We start from the raw sequence: 27,692 nt of genomic DNA on the forward strand, positions 1-27,692 counted from the left end.
ACAAAAGAGCATCATTGGCAAATAGTGTCCCAGTATTGAGAATGCGGACACCGGCGCTGTATTAATGTGTGACAAGTAGATGGTGATAGTCAAATTCACTTGTAGTATATCACCTGATGTAAGAGCCTCTCCGTCAGAAGGAAATGATGAAACGGCCAGTGTTGTAGGCCGAGAAACGCGTTAAGGTACTCCATTGAAGGACTTCTTCTGACTGCTGTATTCTCCTGACACTCTGCGAACCGTATCTATTGAGTGGATCATAGCCGCAATCTAAACGGACTCTTCACCAGCGGCTGGAGAATCTGCTGCTTTATTTCTACTGCACCGCTGCACATTCAAACTGGTTAGTACCCTTCAGCGTTCGAGTGGATGGTTCACTGGCGACGGGATCAGCTGTACTTCATTGCACAGAGCCGCTGCAAACCCGGCTTAGTACAGCGCCTTTGACGGAGAGGCTCTCACATCAGGTGATATACTACAAGTGAATTTGACTATCACCATCTACTTGTCACACATTAATACAGCGCCGGTGTCCGCATTCTCAATACTGGGACACTATTTGCCAATGAGGCTCTTTTGTGTGTAAGGAGAAGAGAGACTGTACATTTCAACAGTGATCTATAACAGAGGTACCTCTCATTAGTCTCCTTCCTATATGTATTTCAGCTTGTGGACGCACGGCTGATTTCTATGAAGCACCAGTGCAGATTTTAATTAAGGTTTATTAGAGTTTTCCTTACTCATATCGGTTCGGGAGATATGGCAGTCTTATATATATTTATACAATATTAATTTTTCATCATTTTTAGGACAGTTTATGTATTATTCTTTTATGTGTTTAATATAACAATATTTTAATAAAAAATATATACTAGATTTATCCAGCGCTCCCAATTCCTCTCTTTTTTTCACATCAACTTTGATCTATTGTTGGGGCAGCCCGCCCACAACTGGTGAGCAGCTGTCTGACTCTAATTGGACAGTATGTGTACTGTAGAGCGCCAATTTTTTGTACATATCTCCAGGTATACCCCTCAATGTATCACCGGTCCAACAAGCTGCCATTTTCCTGAGGCAACATTGCTCAGGTATCCATCGAAGACACATATATGGCAGCGGGGTTCTACCTTGTCCGGAGCAGGTAGGTTGTGGAACAATTGTCCTCTAGGTTACAGGATATTTCGCATCAGGATCAATTGATACTTTGGGACAGATCAGAATCAGGATTCTGCTTTTATGTTCTTTTGAGGTCTGCAGACTCGGAACATGCATTTTCGCTTGGGCTGTCTTAACCCAAAGACCGCTGGGGCTGCGACAGTGACAGGTGAACATGAAATCCTACGGGGCAGATGGTTCAGGGGAAGAAACTTTCTGCAGGATTTCTTGAACCATCGGAGGTAAGTCCACTTTTCTTTCTCCTACTACTAGCCTCAGCTCCAAGACGGACCTTTACCGTTCTTTCCTTTAGATCTTTCCGTGGCCTTTCAGGCTTCCACTCCACACGGGCGATATCTCCGTCACCAGGGGATCTCAGGGTAACAGGCTGAAGCAGAGGCTCAGCATCCTCGGTCCAGTCTGATTTTAGGTCATCCTATACACCCACTACAGGTTAGACCTTCCTACCACCTGTAGGGTCCCAGGGTAGGCGCAGGTCGTGGTCCTACGGGGAGAACTGAGAAGGCTTGGGCGGTTACAGATTAGATTTTGGAGTACAGCCATCTCAGGAGTCCTTCGGCATGGGTCGGCCGATTTACAAGGACAAGAGAGTCATAATACAGGCGGCGCTCCATATGCTTCTAACCGCAAAGGGTGTTGATCCCTGTTTTTCACATATCATTTGAATCGGGACAGTTCTCAGGCCTTTGTTTTCTTTTCACATTCCGAAGCCAGATGGCTTGGCCACGCCTATTCTGTCCTTAGAATCCTTTCAGTCTGTGATTGCTAGTTTTAAACAGAAAAAAGGGGGTTTTACGCATCCCTTGTCTTCAGGGATGCCTGTTTACTGATTTCCGTTGGGTTTCCTCATCGGGCTTTTCTCAGATTCACATTACAGGATTCTCATTTTCACTGTCGGTCCTTTCCTTTCGGTCTCTCTTCCGCTCCCACAGGGTTCAGGAAGATCACAGAATAACTCTTTTTCAGGGGCAGGAAGTGAGGTTTGTTCCCTAATGGGACAATCTACTGCTACAATCCAACTCTGTACATTAGGTGGCTTCTGAATTTCCAGAGGATCCAGGAGCTTCTGGTTCGACACGGATCCACTTTATGCTCCTCGTAGACTTTTCTCAACACGGTCCGTCAGAGGATTTTTCCTTCCTCGGCACCAGGTACTCTATTTCTTAAGTTAGGTTGCGATGCAATGAGTGGTCGCCTACACACCCCTCTGAGCAAAGGACAACAATCTTCTTTCCAGGTCAAGCCGCCAGGTCAGACTCCCGGGTGAGGGTTCATTTCCCAGAGTTTTCTCAGCTGGTCTGCTGTTGGTGGAGATTTCGGATCGACCTCAGGGCGTTCTGTCTGACTCTTTAACCCTTTACTGCTCTCGGACGTGAGCTCTAGCGGTAGTAGCCGAGGATACCCTCAGGGCTCCTTGGAGTTTTGGGTTTTTCTATCCTGCCTCCTTTGTTTGTTCCTACCTCACTTCGATAACACAGGACGGGAATATGCGCGCTAGTCCTCTCGGTGGCTCCGGTTGGGCCGCGCATGACTTGAAGATACAGCTACACCTGTTGTCAGTACAGGAGCCTTGGCTCCTACCTCAACTAGACTGTCTACTTCAACAGGGTCCTTTTCTTTGTTCATCTCAAACTGGTTTCGTTTAACCGTGTGACTGTTCACCAAACCTCAGAAGGGAGGAGTTCCCTAGTTCGGTTATGCCTACTGGGCCCCGATTTCAGAAGTCTGTTACCTCTTCTCGCTTTTGCCACTTTTGGAAAACTTTATAGGGCATAGTGAGGATAACAGGGGTTTTCCCCTTCTTTCAGTTACCATTCAGCTGTCATCTTTGGTTTCTCTGGGAAGTTTTGCTTGGCTGCGCTTCAAAATACATTGACCTGAAATCTAGGTCTCTGCCCTTTCGGTTTTCTTCCAAAAGAGATCAGCCTGCCGGCCGTAAGTTTGGGCTCTCTTTCAGGGAGTACTCTATTGGCAACTCCCCCGGCTGAGCTTCAGACTCAGCGGTCGTTTCTTCCAGAGGGGATGTCCGTTTTTCCTATAAATCTGACCCCAGTGTTTTCGGCCCTCTTTGAAGGTTGTCAGGGCTCGCCGACTCTCTCTACAGAGATCTTAGGCTATTGGACAAAGTTTTTCTTCCCTCTTCTGTATGATGCTCCAGTACTAAATAGCCGGGGTCCCAGCATACCCTGGGCCGTTGGATACATCTAACCATCAGACAGTCTTCTTGGCGGTTGCTCGGGAGCCTCTGTTTTCCATTTCAGTGCACTCTACGCGCATTGTGGAACTTTCGTGGGCGGCTGCCCGTGGGGTCTCCATGAATACTTTGTCGGGCGGCTACTTGATCGGACCGACATTTGTTTTGTCAAATTCTATTAGTTTGACACGTTTGCGGCCTCTGCATCACAGTTTGGTTGAGCGATTTTACAGGACTCTCAGCACTCACCCACCCATTTTGGGAGCTCTGGGACGTCCCCATTGTAACTACACTCCAGTGGCCCCTAGTGGATGAAGGAGAAATCAGGATTTTTGGTACTTACCAATAAATCCCTTTCTCCGATTCCACAGGGGCCACTGGACGCCCGCCCAGCGCTGTTCCTCCTTGTTTTTTGCTTAACAATTTGCAGATCACCATATGACTGCTGGTTGAGTTTGGGCTAGCCTGTTGTTTGTTAGGTTCTGTTCCAGGTTTGGGTTGTGTTATCCTGGTTTACAGGGCGTCATTTACCTCCTCTACCTTAAGGTTTTGTTTATTCCAGCTCTCCTCGGGCACAGTTTTACGTAGACTGGCTTGAAGGGAAGATAGTAGGGGAGGAGCTAGCCACAGTGTGAGAGTTTTAAAGTGCCAGCTCCCAATTACTGCCTACTATTTCCCCATTGTAACTACGCTCCAGTGGCCCCTGTGGAATCGGAGAAAGGGATTTATCTGTAAGTACCAAAATCCTGATTTAACAACCTCTTCTACACCCAGGTAAGGGGTACAGCAATGGGGGCAGCCTGTGCCCCCACATATGCGAACCTCTTCCTGGGGTGGTGGGAGAGGGAGTTTGTATTCACGGATAGCATGGAGGAACATACTAAACATGTCGTTCTGTGGACTCGTTATATTGACGACACTCTTTTGATTTGGAGTGGAACACCTGAGGAACTTGGTATTTTCATAAATCATCTGAATAATAACAATTTAAACCTCAGGTTTACCTTTGAATGTAACTCAAACAGCATATCCTTCCTGGATCTTCGAATCTACAGAGACGACCGTCACCTCCTTTCAACTGAAATCTTCCGCAAGTGTACCTCTACCAATACTCTATTACAACAAACCAGTTCCCACTCCCCCCCCCCCCCCCCCACAATTACCAACATCCCCAAAGGGGAATTCCTACGCCTACGAAGAAACTGTTCCAATGATTAAATATTTGCTACCCGCAGCAAAGAACTGGCACACAGATTAAAAGAACGAGGGTACAGTTCCAGGTCCATTAAAAAAGCTAAAAAGATCTGCTTTCACACCCCAAGAGAGTCATTAATTTTCCAGGAGTCTAAGTCCACTAATGTCAACACGACAATTCAATTCGTGGGTGACTTCTGTGACGAATGGAAAGAAATTAAATCCATCTTACAACGACATTGGTCTATTTTGCTGTCTGATAATGACTTGTCACAGAAACTCAACAACACAATAGATCTCAGTTGGAGACGCTCTCCAAATTTGAGAGACCATTTTCTCAAAAGTCACTCTATATCAAGACCAGCACGAGACCCCGTCATAATAGGAAGCTATCCATGTGGAAATTGTAAAATCTGTGAGCATATAGTCAATCTGCAAACAACAATGGACAGATATGGGGACACCATTAAAATCAAGGATTTCTTTAACTGCAAGAATACCAATGTAGTCTATTGCATCTCGTGCCCATGCAATCTCAAATATATAGGAATCACCACACACATGTTGAAGCACAGGGCCCTCGAACATATGAGTAACATCAGGAATGCCAGTAGAGACCAACAACGGATGAAGCAACTGACTACTGTCTCCAGACACTTTCTGCAAAAACATTTCTGCTCCCCGCAGGATTTAAAAATATGCGGTTTAGAACAAGTCAAAATGGGAATCAGAGGTGGAGACATTATGGCTACACTCCTCAAAAAAGAAAGCGAATGGACTTTCAAATTTGAATACCTTAGCCCTGAATGGTCTCAATGAATATATCAGCTACAGTGTCTTTTTATAATGCCTTCATATCCCAATACAAAGTGTAAAGAACCGTTTTAGGGCCCAAACGATACATTCACCACAGGTCCCACTCTCCCCCAAGCCATTCCAATCCTTTGGAAGCCCCACGGTCTCTCACCATTCTCCTCCCCTCCCCTTTTCTCCTCATACACATGCCCAATTCACTAGTTGTTGACACAATCTCCCATTTACAACACCAATAAACCAATTTTCACACCACTTTGAATATTATTTACCTCAAATCATCATTATAGATGTCCTTCTCAAATTCTGTGCCCCTCCCCATTTTCCCTCCTCACTGTCAACACTGTCAGCTCCCCCTTCACCCAGGCTAGCTCCTCTTATTTATTCTCTCTCTTCCCCTCTCACTTCCCTGCTTTATCCACCCTTTCCTTGTCACCCATTCCTCACGTCACCCTTCACACCATTCACACATTCAACATCAATCAGAGTTCCCTTCCCAATATCCCATAACACTTCCCACTTATCATCTTCACGGTTGCTACAGGATTTTTCACACCACACATCGCTCTATCACCCACTCACTCTACAGTCACACTACATCTGCCCCCCCCCCACCGAGTTTCATTTTCACACACAAATATCAATAATAGTCGTACATTGCCTCATATAAATATATAATTATTCTCATCTCTCTTTACCTCCATCAACCATTCCAATTCCATAAGATCTCGACCCTTATTATTATTTTATATCCAAACACTTTTCCACCTCATCCATTTCCATATTTAGATATTCCAATTTCATTATTTGTTGCTCATTCCCAATTCTTTTCACATACCCCATCTTATCATATATTTGATATTTTTTATTACATATATTTGTCATATTTTTCATCATTTTTATTTCCCATTATTAACATTTTTATTTTCATTCTGCATTCATATTTTTTCATTAATATTTTTTCGTTAATATTTTTCCACATTTTTCCACTAATACCATTATCATATTTCATTTTAATCCTGTTGTTTTCCACTCCACTATATAATTTAATTATACAATACTTCTCTAAATTAGGTTTATGAGGTGTGAACTGCTTACTCAAATTTTCCCAGGATTCCTGATGTATGTCAACTAAATGGTCAGAATGAGGTAAAACTTGTTTAACAACCTTCTGACGTTTAAATCTGTCCGGTTTCTTAGAGGCAGCGTCAGGCTCTGGGTCATCAGTAACTTGAAGAATTAGTCTGATAGCCTCCAATAAGTCAGGAGCATCCACCTGTGAGACAGATTCCCCATCAGAATTATCTGGATCAGTGTCTGTGGGGTCAGTATACACGCCATCCTGATCCAACGAGGTGTCTGGGACCTGGGTGGATTGCGAGGAAGTAATGGCCTGCTTAGAGGACCCCTTGGTCTTAGGCGGGCAAGAGGTAGATTTTTGTTTAGTCAATGAGTGGTTCAATTGCTGTAACTAAGTAGAACCTGAACCCTCTGCTGCTATATTTTCCACCAATGTGTCTGCAGCATCACCACCACGCAATGTGTGATCAGCCCCAGCTCCGTCACCCTGTGTAGGTGACATATCTGAAAGCTCAATTTACGGGCAACCTAGTACAATATCAGCAATCTAATACCTTAACAAGAACCCCCTGTGCAGTGCATTAACACCAACAGAGAACTCAAGAGGTATATGGTGACTGAAAATCACAGAGAAAAAACACACAATGAGTATATTCTGTGAAACACCTATATTAAACAATAACCCTGACGCACTTAGCCCCCTCAGGGTACAGAATATAGAGATAGCAGTATGAGTGAGATACACAGAGTAGGTACCACACAGCAGCTATATGCACACACAGTCATATGTACAATGCAGAATTTATGACATGCAATAAAACTGCACTGGACTAGCAATACAAAGTAATACTAAGTACAGCTATACAATCAATAGATATATCAATGCACAGTAAATACTGGATGTATATCACATGGTACTTGTACTAAATAACCCCGACTAACCGTTTCTTAACTAACACTGTCAGCAGACATGTAGAATACGTAAGTGTCCTGTAAAATGCACAGTGCTGACATGCAGGCGGCTTTACAGAGGAGGATTTTCCCAAACAGTCCCAGGATCAGCACAGCATGTGGAAATGGCGCCCAGACGCTGACAGGGGGTGAGGGAGAGAGAGATGCAGCTCCAGGGTGGGAACATTTAATCTAAATGGTGCCCTTGGGCTGAGGGAGGGGCTACAGGTCAAAGCCTTATCCCCCTTGCTGGACTTCACCACCGGGTACTGCAGGCCATGTATCAAATGTTTTTTTGTAAAACCGACCTGTGCCCCTGCCCTGGTGGTCTAGTGGGGTCCCTGTACTACCACAGTGTCCACGCCAGCTCATGTGGCCCACTTCCCACTGGCCGCGCCAGATTGCGGTTTCCAGCGGGTCCCGCCTGGGGGACCCTCTTACCTCCTCCCAAAGTGCGGTCACGCGATCCTGGAGAGCTGCGGTGGGGTGTGTGACTGAAGCAAACCAGAGCCTCCGCTGTAAGTACCCGGCGACCAGGGCGCTGGAGTATACAGCGACGCTGGAGGTGATGGAGCTGCAGTAGGAGATGTCTAACTGACATCTAACACTCAGTTGTTCTGCTACAGCCGTTGAAGTCTTCAAATTTCACTTAATAAAAGCTCTTCTGAGGGAGGGAGCAGCCCCCCTGTTGTATGCCTGCACTGCATGGCACCAACTACAAAACTGAGCAACTGTACACAGAGGCGGGGTTATAGAGGAGGAGGCGCTATGCATTCTGGGAACAGTCACAGCTTATAGCCTGTTGGTGCCTCGAATCAAGATCCTACTCTACACCCCAATGTTATTCCCTGTGGAACCCAGTGTACCCGCAGCAGATAATAGGATTTTAATTACCTACCGGTAAATCCTTTTCTCGTAGTCCGTAGAGGATGCTGGGTGCCCGCCCAGTGCTTCGTATTCCTGCTTTGTTACTTGGTAATGTATTGTTGGTTGCTGATCATTTCAAGTTGGTTAGTTTGGCTTTCCTTTTATTCTGTGTGAGCTGGTGTGAATCTCACCACTATCTGTGTATTTCCTTCTCTCAAAGTATGTCCGTCTCCTCGGGCACAGTTTCTAGACTGAGTCTGGTAGGAGGGGCATAGAGGGAGGGGCCAGCCCACACTATTAAACTCTTAAAGTGCCAGTGGCTCCTAGTGAACCCGCCTATGCCCCATGGTACTAAATGGATCCCAGCATCCTCTACAGACTATCAGAAAAGGATTTACCGGTAGGTAATTAAAATCCTATTTTTCCATACATAATGAAACTGGGAGTCCATCTCTGAAACTTTGTGTGAATACAAGGAAAGTCCGGAGATGAAGGACATTACTGCTCAATAGATAAGGAAAGTATATCATCTTATTTAATAAGAGCGCTTATAGGAGTGTATTTTTTTTTTAAATCACAGGTCAGCGAGACGTTATGGAGCCAATGTATCATATAATATGTGCTGCTAATTCCCCCAATACAACTGGACCTCCCAAATGTAAGTAGAAGGGACTGCAGCAGGTATCTCCCATACCTTCATACATGGACATTTCCAGGCCAAGGTCAGGTAAGTTTATTTAAAATACAACAACCCTAATTCCCCTACAGGTAAAAAAAAACAAAAACAAAAAAAAAAACTTTGAACAGACATAAATAATAATTAAATAAAAAAAATATATACACACGAATTTGGAAATGAGAGGAAATCACATGATGTAATTGCAGCTTCCTGACAGGCCACTGCCCCCACTCCACATAATGCACTGATATAAAATGTCTGCCACTATTTATTTACACAGAAAGAGACCCCCCCCCTGTAATGTTACCTCAATATTCACATGAGCTGTCAAATTGGACATAGCCAAAATGGCAGCGTGTGTACCCACCTTTACACACCAGACGGCATATTTATACACAGCAACACTGATATTATGTGGACACAAAAGTAACACTACAAGTGACACAGTAACAGGAAATTATATCCATCACCATAGCGACAATTATCTGATAATAATATAATACACAGACACATAAAAAGACTCAACGGAAATCTTGTTTTTACACGACTTTATTTGATATCTTTAATACACAGATTTTTCTCTATATTTTAAACTGAAATACTTTACTCTGCACAACAGCCTACGGGGTCATTCAGACCCAACCGCAATAGCGGCCTGCAGCAGTTTGCTGGTGTTGGAAAAATATGCATGCGCAGCTGCCACGCAGACAAACACATTGCGGTCGCATCCCTGAGGGGTGAACGCGAGTGGGCCGGAACCATTTTCCAGGGGCTACGTGATGTCACATCTGCGTTCATCTCAGATTAACCCCCTATAAGCTTCCAGAGTGCACCTCCTATCTCATCTTTTCCAAGTTACTACAAACGATATGAGATTGGTAGCAGCACTACTTTCAGGATTATTACACAGAACACACATAAAGGCTGACACAGCAAATAACAGTAACACATACAAGGGATTAATTAGAAATAAGGAAGCATAATCATCAAGTCTAATTATCAACTGGTTCTGTGCAGGACCCATACACCTCGTTACTGCCTCCAGCAGCCCCTGGTACTGTACTGCGGCCATCCGCCCAGTCACCCCCCACTACTGCCACTGCCCTGTCTCCTCCAACTACTGTCACCTGCCCTGTCTACCCCCACTCCTGCCACCCGCCCTGTCTCCCCCCACTACTGCCACCCACCCCGCCTACCCCCACTACTACCACTGCCCTGTCTCCCCCCACTACTGCTACCCATCTTGTTTAAACACCTATTCCCACCCATCCTGTCTCCCCCCCACTACTGCCATCCACCACGTGTCTCCCCCACCACTGCCACCTGCCCTGTCTCCCCCATTACTGCCACCCGCCCTATCTCCCCCCCACTACTGCCACCGCCTTGTCTTCCCCCACTACTACCACCACCCTGCCTTCCTCCACAAATGCCACTCGCCCTGTCTCCCCCCACTACTGCTACCCACCCTGTATTTCCCCACTACTGCCACCGCCCTGTCTTCCCCCACTACTGCCACCGCCCTGTCTCCCCCACTACTGCTACCCACCCTGTCTCCCCCCACTACTGCTACCGCTCTGACTCCCCCACACTACTGCCACCGCCTTGTCTTCCCCCACTACTGCCACTGCTCTGTCTCCCCCACTACTGCTACCCACCATCTCCCCCCACACTACTGCCACCGCCCTGTCTACACCCACTACTGCCACCGCCCTGCCTCCCTCCACTAATGCCATTCGCCCTGCCTCCCCCACACTGCTACCCACCCTCTCCCCCCACTACTGCCACTGCCCTGTCTCCCCCACTACTGTCACCGCCCTGTCTCCTTCCACTACTGCCACTCACCCTGTCTCCCCCCACTACTTCCACCACCCTGTCTCCCCCAACTACTGCCACCCACCCTGTCTCCGCTCACTACTGCCATCCGCCCTGTCTCCTTTCCACTACTTTCACCACCTTGTCTCCCCCTCTGACACCTTAACTCTGCTTGAGGACAAGATTCTCACACATACACTGCCTCCTGCAGTCCCCACTACTGCCAGCCACCCTGAGTACCCCCTCAGCTCTGCTTGGGGATAATATTACCCAGACAGTGCCACCGATACAGCAATAGTGCCACCCACCCTGTCTCCCCTCTGACATCTCAGCACTGCTTGGGGTTTCTTGGTATTGCTGGTAACAGTCCATCTGCAGATGGAAGCAAGTAGGACAGTAAGGAGTCAGAAGCTGCTTCTGGTACCTTGGACCCTGGTCATGTAGGGCTGGGAGAGTCAGTAAGATTATGTAACAGTCACCATCTTACAGGCAGCCGGTGGAGGGAACAGAGAATGGGTGTTATGTGGCGTCTGGTTGGTAGTAAAGCTGAGTTGTAGCCCTGCCGTTTATTGGTGAGCTTCTATCATAAGGACCTGTTTCACCAGGACTGAGTCACAGCCAACTGGCATCACCCACACCTGGAGCTCAGCTAGACAACCATTTAGGATTGGTACTGGTTTCTCAGTACCTGGATCAAAAGACAGGTCATCTGCATAGCAGTGGTAGATGAGGGCATGACACCTGATTATTTCACCCAGTGGTAACATGTATATTGCAAAAAGCATAGGAGATAGGATAAGAACTTTGAAGAACAATGCATGGCAATGAGGAGTATACTCCAGAAGATTAAAATGGTTCCTCACCTGAGTGATGTCTAATGTGTGCAACAAGTGCCGATTTATTTCTCAGAGTATGGAAATGGCTTCTCACCTGTGTGACTTCTGTGATGTGTAACAAGTTGTGATTTCTATGTAAAACATTTCCCGCACTAAGAGCAAGAAAATGGCTTCTCACCTGTGCAACTTCTCTCATGGTTTCTAAGATCTGATTTGTGTGCAGAACATTTCCCACACTCAGAACATGGAAATATATTCTCACTTGTGTGAGTTCTGATGTCTAACAAGATATAATTTCCGTGTAAAACGTTTCCCACACTCAGGGCAAGAAAATGGCTTCTCACCTGTGTGACTTCGCTGATGTGTAACAAGTGGTGATTTCTGGGAAAAACATTTCCCGCATTCAGAGCAAGAAAATGGCTTCTCACCTGTGTGACTTCTCTGATGTATAACAAGTTGTGATTTATTTAAACAATGTTTCCCACACTCAGAGCAAGAAAATGGCTTCTCACCTGTGTGACTTCTGTGATGTGTAACAAGTTGTGATTTCCATCTAAAACATTTCCCACACTCAGAGCAAGAAAATGGCTTCTCACCTGTGTGACTTCCCTGATGTATAACAAGATATGATTTCTGGGAAAAATATTTCCCGCACTCAGAGCAAGAAAATGGCTTCTCACCTGTGTGACTTCGCTGATGTGTAACAAGTGGTGAATTCTGGGAAAAACATTTACCGCATTCAGAGCAAGAAAATGGCTTCTCACCTGTGTGACTTCTCTGATGTATAACAAGATGTGATTTATTTAAACAATGTTTCCCACACTCAGAGCAAGAAAATGGCTTCTCACCTGTGTGACTTCTGTGATGTGTAACAAGTTGTGATTTCCATCTAAAACATTTCCCACACTCAGAGCAAGAAAATGGCTTCTCACCTGTGTGACTTCTCTGATGTATAACAAGATATGATTTCTGGGAAAAACATTTCCCGCATTCAGAGCAAGAAAATGGCTTCTCACCTATGTGACTTCTCTGATGTATAACAAGATGTGATTTATTTAAACAATGTTTCCCACACTCAGAGCAAGAAAATGGCTTCTCACCTGTGTGACTTCTGTGATGTGTAACAAGTTGTGATTTCCATCTAAAACATTTCCCACACTCAGAGCAAGAAAACGGCCTCTCATCTGTGTGACTTCTCTGATGTAGAACAAGATGTGATTTCTGGGAAAAACATTTCCCACACTCAGAGCAAGAAAACGGCCTCTCATCTGTGTGACTTCTCTGATGTAGAACAAGATGTGATTTCTGGGAAAAACATTTCCCACACTCAGAGCAAGAATATGGCCTCTCACCTGTATGACTTCTCTGATGTATAACAAGATGCGATTTCCGTGCAAAACATTTCCCACACTCAGAACATGGAAATGGCTTCTCACCTGCCTTAGCTGCCTGATGGGTAATAAGCTTTGTGTTCTGTGTAAAACATTTGGCATCTATAGAACATGGAAACACTGTATCTACTGTCAGAGCTGTAACAGATGCACCAATATCAGAGTGATCAGGAGAACATTTCCCAGGATCAGAGGGACCAGCTGATCGAGCTGGATGTATAATTGGGGTAATGGGGTTATCTCCTGGAGAATCCTGTCTACTGTCATTATCATTTATGTCACAATCCGGGGATAACATTAGATGTCCTTCTGAGATATTCCTGCTTGTGTGTCCATCTGCTGGTAATAAAGTACATTATGGAAATGTGACATTTTCTGTAACAATATTAATCTTGTAAACAATAGGAAAAGACGACTCTCTGAGACACTTAATTGTAAATGTGTGTGTATAATAAAACATAACTTTTAATGAAGGCTTTATAATATTGTGTCTCAATCATTGTGTCCACCCTCCTGAGAATACTCACAATAACAAATATAATATTATAATAAGACTTAGATATACCTCTCTCTTGTACTGGTAACTAACCATGAAGTATAAATGGAGATGTAGTCACTTGCCAAGTCCTATGTCAGCACCAATATAAAACAATGGATGGGGAACATATCGTATGAATTGGAGATTCTAGATGAACAATAACATCAGTCATATGAGCTGATGGATCAGAGAAATGTCTCCTAACGTTACTCCTGGAAGCATTAGTAAGGTAGTATTCCTTTATGTGTGTGCTCATATGCTGGTAAGCCTGAACATGTGTTACTCACCCTTATATAAGGTATATTGCTACAGCAGAGTAGGTGTGGAACAAGGTACTTTACATGCAATACACCATATAATACCCTGTAATCATCATCATCATCTGCTAGGTTATAATACACTGTTACACCCCATCATCAGTGTCTTACCTCTATTCTCTCAATAGTAATAAGGACGATGTGTGTATGGTAAGTATGATACAGAGAATTACATATCAGAATCTATACAGCTGCCGCCATACTTCTGCTTCTCATACGTGTGCTACTGGCAGCAGTGAACATCTGAGTGAGAGTGCAGGGAAGACAGCAGAGTCTGATGAGAAAGAGATTGGATCTGCCTTTGCAGGGATGTACCACACCTGTCACCCCTGTTAGTATATAAAATAATAAATAATAGGGGTGTGGTCCATCCAGACGTGCTTTCTGGAGCTCTCCTCACTAAGTGGCTATTTATCTACCCTACCTGAGAGCTCTCAGCCGCCGCTGGGACCAAGACCCAATCCATTAAGTCACCCCACTCCTACTGCCCTAAAGCCGCTGGCTACGCTTACTCCGGGCAGCGTTTACTGCCGCAGCCTAGCAATGCTGCTGAAGCCACAGGCTGTATTCTGGTCACCTGACTTGGAGGTGCTTTTGGCTGCAGGGGTGAGATGGTTAGGGTTAGGCTGTGGGTAGGTGGGGATTTAGAGTTAGGCATCCCCAGAGAGGGATAGGGTTAGGCTGCTAGGGTGGGGGGGCTAGGCTGTGGGGGAGGGAGGGTTAGGCTGCAGAGAGAAGGGTAAGGCTTAGCACCACTGGGGAGGGTTAGGGACAGGTTGTGGGGGAGGGAGGGCTAGGTTTAGGCTGCAGGAAGAAGGGTTAGCACCACTGTGGAGGGTTAGGGACAGGCTGTTGGGGAGGGAGGATTAGGCTGCAGGTAGGGGGTGTTAGGCATCCCCAGGGGAGGGTTAGGTTGTGAGGGAGATAGGCTGCGGATAGGGGGGGTTAGGCACCCCCCGGGGAGGGTTATGCTATGGGGGAGGGCGGGTTCGGTTGTGGGGGAGGGAGAGTTAGGGTTAGGCTTCAGGGAGAAGAGTTAGCACCGCTGGGTAGGGATAGGAACAGGCTGTGGGGGAGGAATGGTTAGGCAGCGTGTAGGGGGGGTTAGGCATCCCCCAGGGAGGGTTAGGCTGTGGGGGAGGGAGGGTTAGACCAGAGAGTGTTGGGAGGAGACTGGTCAGATCTCTGGGCTGGTAACACAGTGACATGATGTGAAGGAGAGAGCAGGAGTATAATAGTGGTTGAAGGCTCCTGATGTATGAGATACACCAGAGAGTGTGGGGAGGACAAAACGAATTGAAACAGCGCTTAGCATTTAATTAAAGCTTTTTTTTATATTATTTTACTATAAAATTGAATAAAAATAAAAATAAAAGAATTATATAATTTATACAATTACCGGCCGGATTTCTTGTTTTTAACAATCAATACATGACACAATTAATATATATAAAATACATAACTGTTGTACACAGCGAGAAAATTCCTCCTGAAGATATATATTTTTGTGCACAACAGGATATACTCCACTAATTAAGAGAAAAACTACTTTAATGACAGTTATGACTTGGCAGGCGTCCCTGCACTTATGATTTGCCCAATACTGTCCGTTTGGTTTAAGGAAAAGGATTTGGTAAATTACCTCCTTAATTACCAAATCGTTCCAGGCTGTCCTGAAAATGCAGATGGCAGCACAATGTTTGGAAAGATATTGTCCACTTTGTCCTTCCTTTAAACAGCAGAATATAAAGGCAGTCTCTGTGTAAAATGTGGGGGAGTTCAAATAACGGACTGTCCATGTATCAGCATAACGACATATCTCACAGCTATTTGTATTAAGCTGAAGAGAGTATCTTAATTTCAGCTTAATACAAATAGCTGTGAGATATGTCGTTATGCTGATACATGGACAGTCCGTTATTTGAACTCCCCCACATTTTACACAGAGACTGCCTTTATATTCTGCTGTTTAAAGGAAGGACAAAGTGGACAATATCTTTCCAAATCCTTTTCCTTAAACCAAACGGACAGTATTGGGCAAATCATAAGTGCAGGGACGCCTGCCAAGTCATAACTGTCATTAAAGTAGTTTTTCTCTTAATTAGTGGAGTATATCCTGTTGTGCACAAAAATATATATCTTCAGGAGGAATTTTCTCGCTGTGTACAACAGTTATGTATTTTATATATATTAATTGTGTCATGTATTGATTGCTAAAAACAAGAAATCCGGCCGGTAATTGTATAAATTATATAATTCTTTTATTTTTATTTTTATTCAATTTTATAGTAAAATAATATAAAAAAAAGCTTTAATTAAATGCTAAGCGCTGTTCCAATTCGTTTTGTCTTGTTATAATCAATTGGTGGCTTACGAACCAGGCCCCAGGAACGTGCAGCTAGCATTTGATTTAAACATTAGCGCCCAATTTTGAGTGTGGGGAGGAGACTGGTCAGATCTCTGGGCTGGTATAACACAGTGACATGATGTGAGAAGGAGAGCAGGAGTATAATAGGGGCTGATGGCTCCTGATGTATGAGATACACCAGAGAGTGTGGGGAGGAGACTGGTCAGATCTCTGGGCTGGTAACACACAGTGACATGATGTGAGTGGGAGAGCAGAAGTATAATAGGGGCTGATGGCTCCTGATGTATGAGATATACCAGAGAGTGTGGGGAGGAGACTGGTCAGATCTCTGGGCTGGTAACACACAGTGACATGATGTGAGGGGGAGAGCAGGAGTATAATAGGGGCTGATGGCTCCTGATGTATGATACACCTAACACACAGTGACATGATGTGAGGCGGAGAGCTGGAGTATAATAGGGGCTGATGGCTCCTGATGTACAATATACCCTAGAGAGTGTGGGGAAGAGACTGGTCAGATCTCTGGGATGGTAACACACAGTGACATGATGTGAGGGTGAGAGCAGGAGTATAATAGAGGTGATGGCTCCTGACTCCATACTGGGAAAAAACAAATTCCTCATTAATTTGTACTGACAGAGGAGGGTGTAGGATAAGAGATTGATGTAGTGACTGAGGAAGGAGAATATGTGACTCTCTTCTATAATAAGTGTTTATTACTCACCTGTGCTGATATCTGTAGGGATCTCCTCCTCCTTACACTGCTGATCACCCCTCACATACGTCTCTTCTTCTACCTCTGTATCTTCTGTCTCTATATCAGTCACATATGTCTCTTCTTCTCCCTCTGTATCTTCTGCCTTCATATCAGTCACGTACATCTCTTCTCCTTCTATATCTTCTGCCTTTATATCAGTCACATACGTCTCTTCTTCTCCCTCTGTATCTTCTGCCTTCATATCAGTCACATACATCTCTTCTTCTCCATCTATATCTTCTGCTTTCATATCAGTCACATACGTCTCTTCTTCTCCATCTATATCTTCTGCCTTTATATCAGTCACATACGTCTCTTCTTCTCCCTCTATATCTTCTGCCTTTATATCAGTCACATACGTCTCTTCTTCTCCCTCTATATCTTCTGCCTTTATATCAGTCACATACGTCTCTTCTTCTCCCTCTATATCTTCTGCCTTTATATCAGTCACATATGTCTCTTCTTCTCCATCTATGTCTTTTGCCTTTATATCAGTCACATACGTCTCTTCTTCTCCCTCTATATCTTCTGCCTTTATATCAGTCACATACGTCTCTTCTTCTCCCTCTGTATCTTTGATTTTAATATTATTTAATTGGGCTTCACCCTATGTAAACAAGACAAATATAATGACACACAGCTCCTCTACACAAATATAGTGACAGTCACTTTGGTTTATTGGGGAGACCCTATAGCCCACCTACCTGATCCTCCTGTGGGATCCTGTGATACTCCTCTGTACAGTCCTGGGTATACAGAGGACGGGGACATCTCTCTGAGATATCTCGGTTACTGGGTCCTTCTGTAGGAGACACACAGTGACTGAGTACAGTGTATATATGTGATTATCAGATGATGTGTGTATATAGGGGGCCCCCATACCTGCTCTCCCCTGTACAATACATGACAGTCTCCTCTTATCCAGAGATGTGAGGGGCCGGTGATTCTCCATCATCACGTCCTTGTACAGACCCCTGTGTTCCTCTATATACTCCCCCTCCTGCATGGAGACATAGACAGTGACATCATGACACCTTATAGGAACCTGACACAGAGTGATACAGTCATCACCCAGACACGTCCTCTGGTGTTACTGTATAATGTACCATTCCCAGGAGTCACCTCTCCAGTCATCACCCAGACACATCCCCTGGTGTTACTGAAAAATGCCCCATTCCCAGCAGTCATCTCTCCAGTCATCACCCAGACACATCCCCTGGTGTTACTGTATAATGTCCCATTCCCAGCAGTCACCTCTCCAGTCATCACCCAGACACATCCCCCGGTGTTACTGTATAATGTCCCATTCCCAGCAGTCACCTCTCCAGTCATCACCCAGACACATCCCCTGGTGTTACTGTATAATGCCCCATTCCCAGCAGTCACCTCTCCAGTCAGCAGCTGAATGATCTTGTTGGTGAGTTCCAGGATCTTTTGGTCATTGGGTCTCTCATGTATTAGTGAGTCAGGTGGAGGCACTGGGATGTGGCTCTGGGTTCTACTCAGACCTCCTGACACACAGGGATGGCTGTTGAGTATCTCACACTCATTGGATGTCTTCTTCACTACTGTGTAATCCTGAGTAAGGGAGGAGACATCAAATATCAATATATACACTCCCAGACCCCCCCCCCCTCACCTCCCCAGGCATGTCCCTTTATTATTACTATAGGTATAAGTGACTTCACAGTGATGCTTCTAAATCATCTCACCTCCCCAGTCATGTCCCTGTATTATTTCTATAGATATGAGTGACGTCACTATGAAGCTCCAAAATCCCTTCACCTCCCCAGTCATGTCCCTGTATTATGACTATAGATATTAGTGACGTCACTGTAATGCTCTCGGATCCCCTCACCTTCTCAGTCATGTCCCTGTATTACTACTATAGATAAAAGCAATGTCACTGTATAGCTCCCAGATCCGCTAACCTCCCCAGTCATGGCCCTGTATAATTACTATAGATATGTGATGTCACATTGACGCTCCCAGATCCCCTCACCTCCCCAGTCATGTCCCTGTATTATTACTATTGATAGAAGTGATGTCACTTTGACACTCACAGATTCCCTCACCACCCCAGTCATATCCCTGTATTATTACTATAGATAAAAGTGACATTACTGTGACGCTCCCAGATCCCCTCACCCCACCAAGTCACATCTCTGTATTATTGCTACAGATATAAGTGAGGTCATTGTGACGCTCCCAGATCCCCTCACCTCCCCAGTCATGTCATTGTATTATTACTATAGATATGTGACTTCACAGTGATGCTTCCAGATCCCCCCACCTCCCCAGTCATGTCCCTGTATTACTATAGATATGAGTGACGTCACTGTGACACTCCCAGATCCCCTCACCTCCCCAGTCATGTCCCTGTATTATTACTATAGATATGTGAAGTCACTGTGAAACTCCCAGATTCCCTCACCTCCCCAGTCATGTCCCTGTATTATTACTATAGATATAAGTGAAGTCACTGTGAAACTCCCAGATTCCCTCACCTCCCCAGTCATCTCCCTGTATTATTGCTATAGATATAAGTGACATCACTGTGCCACACCCAGATCACCTTACCTCCCCAGTCATGTCCTTGTATTATTACTATAGATATGTGACATAATTGCGCCTCTCCCAGATCCCCTCACCTCCCCAGTCATGTCCCTGTATTATTACTAAAGATATGTGACTTCACAGTGACGCTCCCAGATCCCCTCACCTTCCCAGTCATGTTCTCGTATTACAATAGATATAATTGGTGTCACAGTGACAATCCCAGATCCCCTCAACTCCCCAGTCATGTCCCTGTATTATTACTATAGATGTGAGTCACAGTGACGCTCCCAGATCCCCCTCACCTCCCCAGTCATGTCCCTGTATTATTACTATAGATATAAGTGATGTCACAGTGACTCTCCCAGATCCCCTCACCTCCCCAGTCATGTCCCTGTATTACTAAAAATAAGTGATGTTAGTTATGCTACTATACTCCCTCACCTCCCCATTAATGTCCCTGTATTATTAGTATAGATATAAGTGACTTCACAGTGACGCTTCTAAATCATCTCACCTCCCCAGTCATGTCCCTGTATTATGACTATGGATATTAGTGACGTCACTGTAATGCTCTCGGATCCCCACACCTTCTCAGTCATGTCCCTGTATTACTAATATAGATAAAAGTCATGTCACTGTATAGCTCCCAGATCCGCTAACCTCCCCAGTCATGTCCCTGTATTATTGCTATTGATATAAGTGATGTCACTGTGACACTCACAGATTCCCTCACCTCCCCAGTCATATCCCTGTATTATAACTAAAGATAAAAGTGACATTACTGTGACACTCAGAGATCCCCTCGCCCCTCCCAGTCACATCTCTGTATTATTGCTACAGATATAAGTGAGGTCATTGTGACGCTCCAAGATCTCACCTCCCCAGTCATGTCCCTGTATTATTACTATAGATATGAGTGACGTCACTGTGACGCTCCCAGATCCTCTCACCTCCCCAGTCACATCTCTGTATTATTACAATAGATAAAAGTGACATCACTGTGCCACTCCCAGGTCACCTTACCTCCCCAGTCATGTCCTTGTATTATTACTATAGATATGTGACATCATTGCGCCTCTCCCAGATCCCCTCACCTCCCCAGTCATGTCTCTGTATTATTACTATAGATATGTGACTTCACAGTGACGCTCCCAGATCCCCTCACCTCCCCAGTCATGTTCTCATATTATTACAATAGACTAGGTGCTTCATCGCGCCCTACGGGCGCTCTTCACACCGTCGCAAGGGGCTACGCCCCCTTAACAGGTCTGTGGTGTTACAGGGAGGCAGCTGCGTGTCGGCAGGTATGTGGTGGTGCAGGGAGGCTGCTGCGTGTCGGCATGTCTGTGGTGGTGCATGGAGGCTGCTGCGTGTCGGCAGGTCTGTGGTGGTGCAGGGAGGCTGCTGCGTGTCGGCAGGTCAGTGGTGTTGGAGGGAGGCTGCTGCGTGTCGGCAGGTCTGTGGTGTTGGAGGGAGGCTGCTGCGTGTCGGCAGGTCTGTGGTGTTGGAGGGAGGCTGCTGCGTGTCGGCAGGTCTGTGGTGTTGGAGGGAGGCTGCTGCGTGTCGGCAGGTCTGTGGTGTTGCAGGGAGGCAGCAGTCTCCCTGCTTTCTTCTGCCTGTGCGGGTGTGTAGGGGGGAGCGACCACCTCCTCTGGATTTACCTCTAGCTGAGGGGCCAAAATCCCATAAAAAAAATGCCTGGAATTTGCATAAGGGGGCGTGGCTTCGTGGGCGTGATTAGGCCACGCCCCAATCCCACAGCAGGCTCAGCAATGAGATAGGGCCCCTTGTCTTAAGTGCCCTGGGCCCCCCAGACTCATAATCTGCCCCTGGGGGCATGCCAGCAGCTCACAGAGCGCTGGGCATGCCCCCTCACTGACGAAAACAGGGACCCTCCCGTGAAGCCACGCCCCTTTCGTTGACCACGCCCCCTTTTCGCCGTGTGGTGTTTTGTGTGTGTGTGTGTGTGGTGTTTTGTGTGTGTGTGTGTGTGCGTGTGTGTGTGTCCCTCCTGTCTGAAGAAAGCTGGGAGGTATGCACCCCTGCCTGTCACATGCCCATACCATCTGCTTCTGCTGCTGCTCTCCTATAGATTTGCCCAGTTCTGTGACTCATTTGAATAACTCCACCCACCACTGTAACTCCGCCCAGCGTTACAGCACAGAGTCACAGATTAAGACAAATATATAGGAGATATAAGTGATGTCACAGTGACAATCCCAGATCCCCTCAACTCCCCAGTCATGTCCCTGTATTTTTACTATAGATGTGTGTCACTATGACACTCCCAGATCCCCTCACCCTCCCCAGTCATGTCCCTGTATTATTACTATAGATATAAGTTAGGTCACTGAGACACTCCCAGATTCCCTCACCTCCCAAGTCACGTCCCTCTATTATGACTACAGATATTAGTGATGTCACTGTGACGCTCCCAGATCCCCTCACCTCCCCAGTCATGTCCCTGTATTAGTACGATAGATATGTGATGTCACAGTGACGCTCCCAGATCTCCTCACCTTCCCAGTCATGTCCCTGTATTATTAGTTTAGATATAAGTGATGTCACAGTGACACTCCCAGATCCCCTCACCTCCCCAGTCATGTCCCTGTATTATTACTATATATGTCACGTCACTGTGCGTCTCCTAGATCCCCTCACCTCCCCAGTCATGTCCCTGTATTGCTATAGATATTAGTGATGTCACTGTGACACTCCCAGATCCACTCACCTCTCTAGTCATATACGTATTATTAATATAGATATAAGGTCACAGTGGTGCTCCCAGATTCACTCACCTCCACAGTCATGTCCCTTTATTATTACTATAGATATAAGTGATGTCAATGTGACACTCCCAGATCCCCTCACCTCCCCAGTCATATACCTGTATTATTACTATAGACATAAGTGATGTCACAGTGATGCTTCCAGATCCCCTCACCTCCCCAGTCATGTCCCTGTATTATTACTATAGCTATAAGATCACAATGATGCTCCCAGATCCTCTCACCTACCCAGTCATGTCCCGGTATTATTACTAGAAATATAAGGTCACAGTGATGCTCCCAGATCCTGTCACCTCCCTAGTCATGTCCCTGTATTATTACTATAGATATAAGTGATGTCACTGTGACACTCCCAGATCATCTCACCTCCCCAGTCATGTCCCTGTATTACTATAGACATAAGTGATGTTACTGTGACACTCCCAGATCCTCTCACCTCCCCAGGCATGTCCCTGTATTATTACTATAGATATGAGTTCACTGTGATGCTCCCAGATACACTCACCTCCCTAGTCATGTCCCTGTATTATTGCTATAGATAAAAGGTCACAGTGATGTTCCCAGATCCTCTCACCTCCCCAGTCATGTCCCTGTATTATTACTATAGATATAAGTGATGTCATTACCCTCACCTACCCAGTCATGTCCTTTATTATTACTATAGATATAAAAGTGATGTCACTGTGACACTCCCAGATCCTCTCGCCTCCCCAGTCATGTCCCTGTATTATTACTATAGATATTAGTGATTTCACTGTGACACTCCCAGATCCTCTCACCTCCCCAGTCATGTCCCTGTATTATTACTATAGATTTGAGTTCACTGTGACGCTCCCAGATCCACTCACCTCCCCAGTCAGCAGGTAAATGATCTCCAGGGTGATATTTATTATCCTCTCAGTCCTGTGACTCCTGTCTTTGTCCATCCTTGATGAATTAGAGAGAATACAGAAGGTGTGATGTGTAATAAAGACTCCGTTCCTCACAGCTGGAGTTCTTTGGAATAAATATAATACATAAAACATATTGCACATGTAACATAGTAAATATGGAATAGAGTGGTCATTAAGTCTCCTATTTCCCCACAGCCATAGAGTCCTGGTCAGTGTCTCCGAGGTTCCTGTGACCCAGCCCCATAAGGCTGTACTGCATAGTGGGCCTGATCTAGAGTGTAGCGCTATTGTGGGTGGAGTCACAATTAGCTGATGTTCAGTACACTGTGAAGGGACAGGGTCTCCTGGAAAAGCGGCAGGAGCCAAGCAGGGGAAAGGTTGCAGGAGAAAGGCGGCAGGAGACAGGCAAGGGAATGTCGGCCGGAGACAGTCAAGGGGTGGCAGGAGACAGGCAGGGGGAAGGCGGCTGGAGACAGGCAGGGGGAAGGCGGCTGGAGACAGGCAGGGGGGGGCGGCAGGGTGGGGGTGGCAGTAAACTGGCATGAGGCTGTAGGGTGGGTGGTGGCAGGAGACATGCACGGGAAAGGAGGCAGGAGACAGGCAGGGGAAAGGCAGCCGGAGACAGACAGGGGAAAGGCGGCCGGAGACAGACAGGGGAAAGGCGGCCGGAGACAGACAGGGGAAAGGCGGCCAGAGACAGACAGGGGAAAGGCGGCCAGAGACAGACAGGGGAAAGGCGGCCAGAGACAGACAGGGGAAAGGCGGCCGGAGACAGACAGGGGAAAGGCGGCCGGAGACAGACAGGGAAAGGCGGCAGGAGACAGACAGGGAAAGGCAGCAAGACACAGATAGGGGAAAGGCAGCCGGAGACAGACAGGGGAAAGGCAGCCGGAGACAGACAGGGGAAAGGCGGCAGGAGACAGAAAGGGGAGCAGCCGCATGGAGTAACATGAGATGGGGCTCGGACGGGATCAGCAGCAGCAGCCACGAGCGGGGTACAGTGCCAGCTGCCTGCAGGCTATAACCCAGCCCTCCCATACCAGAGGCTCCTGCCATGCTAGACCCGCAGCCCCCTGCCTCCTACCCACACCCTCTGCAGCCTAGGAAGGATGAGCTGCTGCGAGCCCCCTGGAGGAGTAAGTGCCGCTCTGTGCCTGCTTCTAGATGCTGCCCTCCCCTACTTGCTGCATGGGTGCAGATGTTGGCAGCGCACACAGCATGAAAACACAAGGTCTGTTGGCGCTGGGCAGGTCTGTGATGGTATACACCTTAGGATTAGCAGCCACCTGGAGAGGGGTAGCCGGCCTCCTCAAACAGAGACAAATGTGGGGAATAGCAGGTAGGCGCTCTATCTAAATGATGCAGCCATAACATAATTAAAAACACTGTTTATTACACACAAGAAAATAAAAACAATATAAACTATAATATAGACCAAAACATATACTAATGGGTGTTACCCTGAGGTATATGATATCTCTGGTATAAATGATATACACAATGAGTATACACAAAGGTATCACTGATAAAATCAATGTAAAAGGAAAACGCTGATCCTTCTACATAGGAGACTCTCAGAGGATTTGTCAGTCTCTTATAGTAAATTAGCAGCCACAGTGTGAGTGAGAAGAAATCCTCCAGCTGATATGGTCCATACAGGAATGTGTCCTGAACCAGAGTGACCTTTATATGGTAATTGTCCATCCGCTTAGTTCCGTTGTAACAACAAAGTGAGTTACATGTGTATAGATGTGATGGTAGTCAGTAGTCACTGCACCAGTGTTGGTAGTCCTTGCGGCACAAAGTTGATACTACAGACCCGCTCCGTATCACCCTTTGCCCGGGTGAAGAAGCTGCGGGCGGCGCGGTCTGCTATGAGCTGTTCCCTGTCGTGCGGTGCAATGTGGATGCGCAGAGCCGCTGTCTCGTACTCCCAGCACGGGTGAGGTTTGTATCAGCAGCACAGTGTCTGGACTTACCCGGAATAGGGAGGAACACATGGTGCAGTCTCTCCACGATGTTCATTTCACATTTGCCGGCAATTGGTGAACCATCAGCTATTGGAGGTTGCATCTTCTTCTGTGGGCACTATAGGTATCAGCAATCCCTCTCTCTATGCCCTCAACGCGTTTCTCCGCACACCGGGCAGCTTTTTCAAGAGCTGGAGGATTTCTTCTCACTCACACTGTGCGCTGCTCATTTACTATAAGAGACTGACAAAACCTCTGAGAGTCTCCTATGTAGAAGGATCAGCGTTTTCCTTTTACATTGATTTTATCAGTGATACCTTTGTGTATACTCATTGTGTATATCATGTATACCAGAGATATCATATACCTCAGGGTAACACCCATTAGTATATGTTTTGATCTATATTACTGTTTATATTGTTTTTATGTTTTGGTTGCATCATTTGGATAGAGCGCCTACCTGGTATTCCCCAATTATTAGTAATGCTCTGCAGCTGTCACACTGCCAGTGGTGGAGTAATGCTCTGCAGCTGTCACACTGCCAGTGGTGGAGTAATGCTCTGCAGTGGTCACACTGCCAGTGGTGTAGTAATGCTCTGCAGCTGACATAATAATAATAACAGGACACCACAGGCTGCTCCTCCTGTATAATAACAATAACAGGACACCACAGGCTGCTCCCCTTGTATAATAACAATAACAGGACACCACAGGCTGCTCCCACTGTATATTAATAATAACAAGACACCACAAGCTGCTCCCCCTGTATAATAATAACAGGACACCACAGGCTGCTCCTTCTGTATAATAATAATAACAGGACACCACAGGCTGCTCCTCCTGTATAATAATAACATGAAACCACAGACTGCTCCGCTCCGCCTGTATAATAATAACAGGACACCACAGGCTGCTCCTCCTGTATAATAACAATAACAGGACACCACAGGCTGCTCCCACTGTATAATAACAATAACAGGACACCACAGGCTGCTCCCACTGTATAATAACAATAACAGGACACCACAGGCTGCTCCCCCTGTATATTAATAATAACAAGACACCACAGGCTGCTCCCCCGTATAACAACAGGACACCACAGGCTGCTCCCCCGTATAACAATAACAGGACACTACAGGCTGCTCCCCCTGTATAATAAAAATATCAGGAGTGGACACCACAGGTTGCTCCCCCTGTATAGTAATAATAACAGGACACCACAGGCTAGTAGTATAGTAAGACGCCATTACCTGATCTCCACGGACACTGGGAGCCACGCCCCCTATGTGTATATACTGCCCTCCTATGTGTATATATCACCCCTATGTGTAACACCCTGTATGAGCAGTGACATCAGTGTGAGCAGCGCTGTGTGTGTGTATGACACGGGTAATATACTCTCCATGCAGCACACACTGCAGCACATACACCCTGCCCGGCAGGAGAGGGGGCTGCGGCCATTACCTGGAGGAGACCGGGGGCGGAGCTCTGTGTACAGGAAGGGGCGGGGCGATGTTTCCGGGTCACCGTCTGAATAGCGCAGTCAGTCAGCACCGCCCACCCTCTCGCTCGTAGGCCGCTGCGTCCCGTCCCTCAACATAAATCCCCGCCCACTCTACCCGCCATTGGTTGGAGAGTCCCGTCACTCATCGTGACGTGAATGGGAGGGAGTGGGGGCGGGGCTGGGAGCAATGGGCGGGAGAAAGGTGAATGAGTGATTGGACCTTGCGACCAATAGCTAGAGACAGGGGCGGGGCTGGCTGAGTGACGGGTTGCTGCAGCCTATGAGAGAGTGGGCGGGGCTGGTGGCTGATCCCGTGCGATGAATTAGACGCTGACCCCGAAATACTGTCCCTTGTAACATCTCCCCCCCCCCTCTCCTGTCTCCTCCCCCTGCCCCCCATACCCCCCTCCCCTGCTGCCCCCTGCCTCCCATACCCCCCTACCCTGCTGCCCCCTGCCTCCCATACCCCCCTACCCTGCTGCCCCCTGCCTCCCATACCCCCCTCCCCTGCTGCCCCCTGCCTGCCTCCCATACCCCCCTCCCCTGCTACCCCCTGCCTCCCATACCCCCCTACCCTGCTGCCCCCCATACCCCCCTCCCCTGCTACCCCCTGCCTCCCATACCCCCCTACCCTGCTGCCCCCCATACCCCCCTCCCCTGCTGCCCCCTGCCTCCCATACCCCCTCCCCTGCTGCCCCCGGCCTCCCATACCCCCCTCCCCTGCTGCCCCCTGCCTCCCATACCCCCTCCCCTGCTGCCCCCTGCCTGCCTCCCATACCCCCCTCCCCTGCTACCCCCTGCCTCCCATACCCCCCTACCGAGCTGCCCCCCATACCCCCCTCCCCTGCTACCCCCTGCCTCCCATACCCCCCTACCCTGCTGCCCCCCATACCCCCCTCCCCTGCTGCCCCCTGCCTCCCATACCCCCTCCCCTGCTGCCCCCGGCCTCCCATACCCCCCTCCCCTGCTGCCCCCTGCCTCCCATACCCCCTCCCCTGCTGCCC

General features: G+C 47.0%; 1 protein-coding gene across 4 annotated transcripts; it reads right to left on the minus strand.

The window, feature by feature from the left end:
• Positions 1-10,829: 10,829 nt before the first annotated feature.
• On the minus strand, positions 10,830-26,741 carry LOC134984394 (zinc finger protein ZFP2-like). Of its 4 annotated transcripts, none has more exons than XM_063949983.1 (7): positions 26,649-26,741; positions 23,170-23,248; positions 18,360-18,551; positions 17,856-17,973; positions 17,678-17,775; positions 16,941-17,580; positions 10,830-13,332 (listed from the first exon to the last, which is right to left on the minus strand). In XM_063949983.1, exons 2-7 carry the CDS (start codon positions 23,245-23,247, stop codon positions 11,861-11,863), a joined length of 2,598 nt encoding a protein of 865 aa, XP_063806053.1. In that variant the 5' UTR covers position 23,248; positions 26,649-26,741; the 3' UTR covers positions 10,830-11,860. The 4 variants fall into 4 exon arrangements, with proteins under 4 accessions (XP_063806053.1, XP_063806054.1, XP_063806051.1 ...); XM_063949984.1 differs by lacking the exon at positions 26,649-26,741 and adding an exon at positions 26,435-26,610; XM_063949981.1 differs by lacking the exon at positions 26,649-26,741 and having other exon boundaries at positions 23,170-23,772.
• Positions 26,742-27,692: the final 951 nt, after the last annotated feature.

This window comes from Pseudophryne corroboree (genome assembly GCF_028390025.1).
Source record: "Pseudophryne corroboree isolate aPseCor3 chromosome 3 unlocalized genomic scaffold, aPseCor3.hap2 SUPER_3_unloc_50, whole genome shotgun sequence".
NCBI lineage: Eukaryota > Metazoa > Chordata > Amphibia > Anura > Myobatrachidae > Pseudophryne > Pseudophryne corroboree.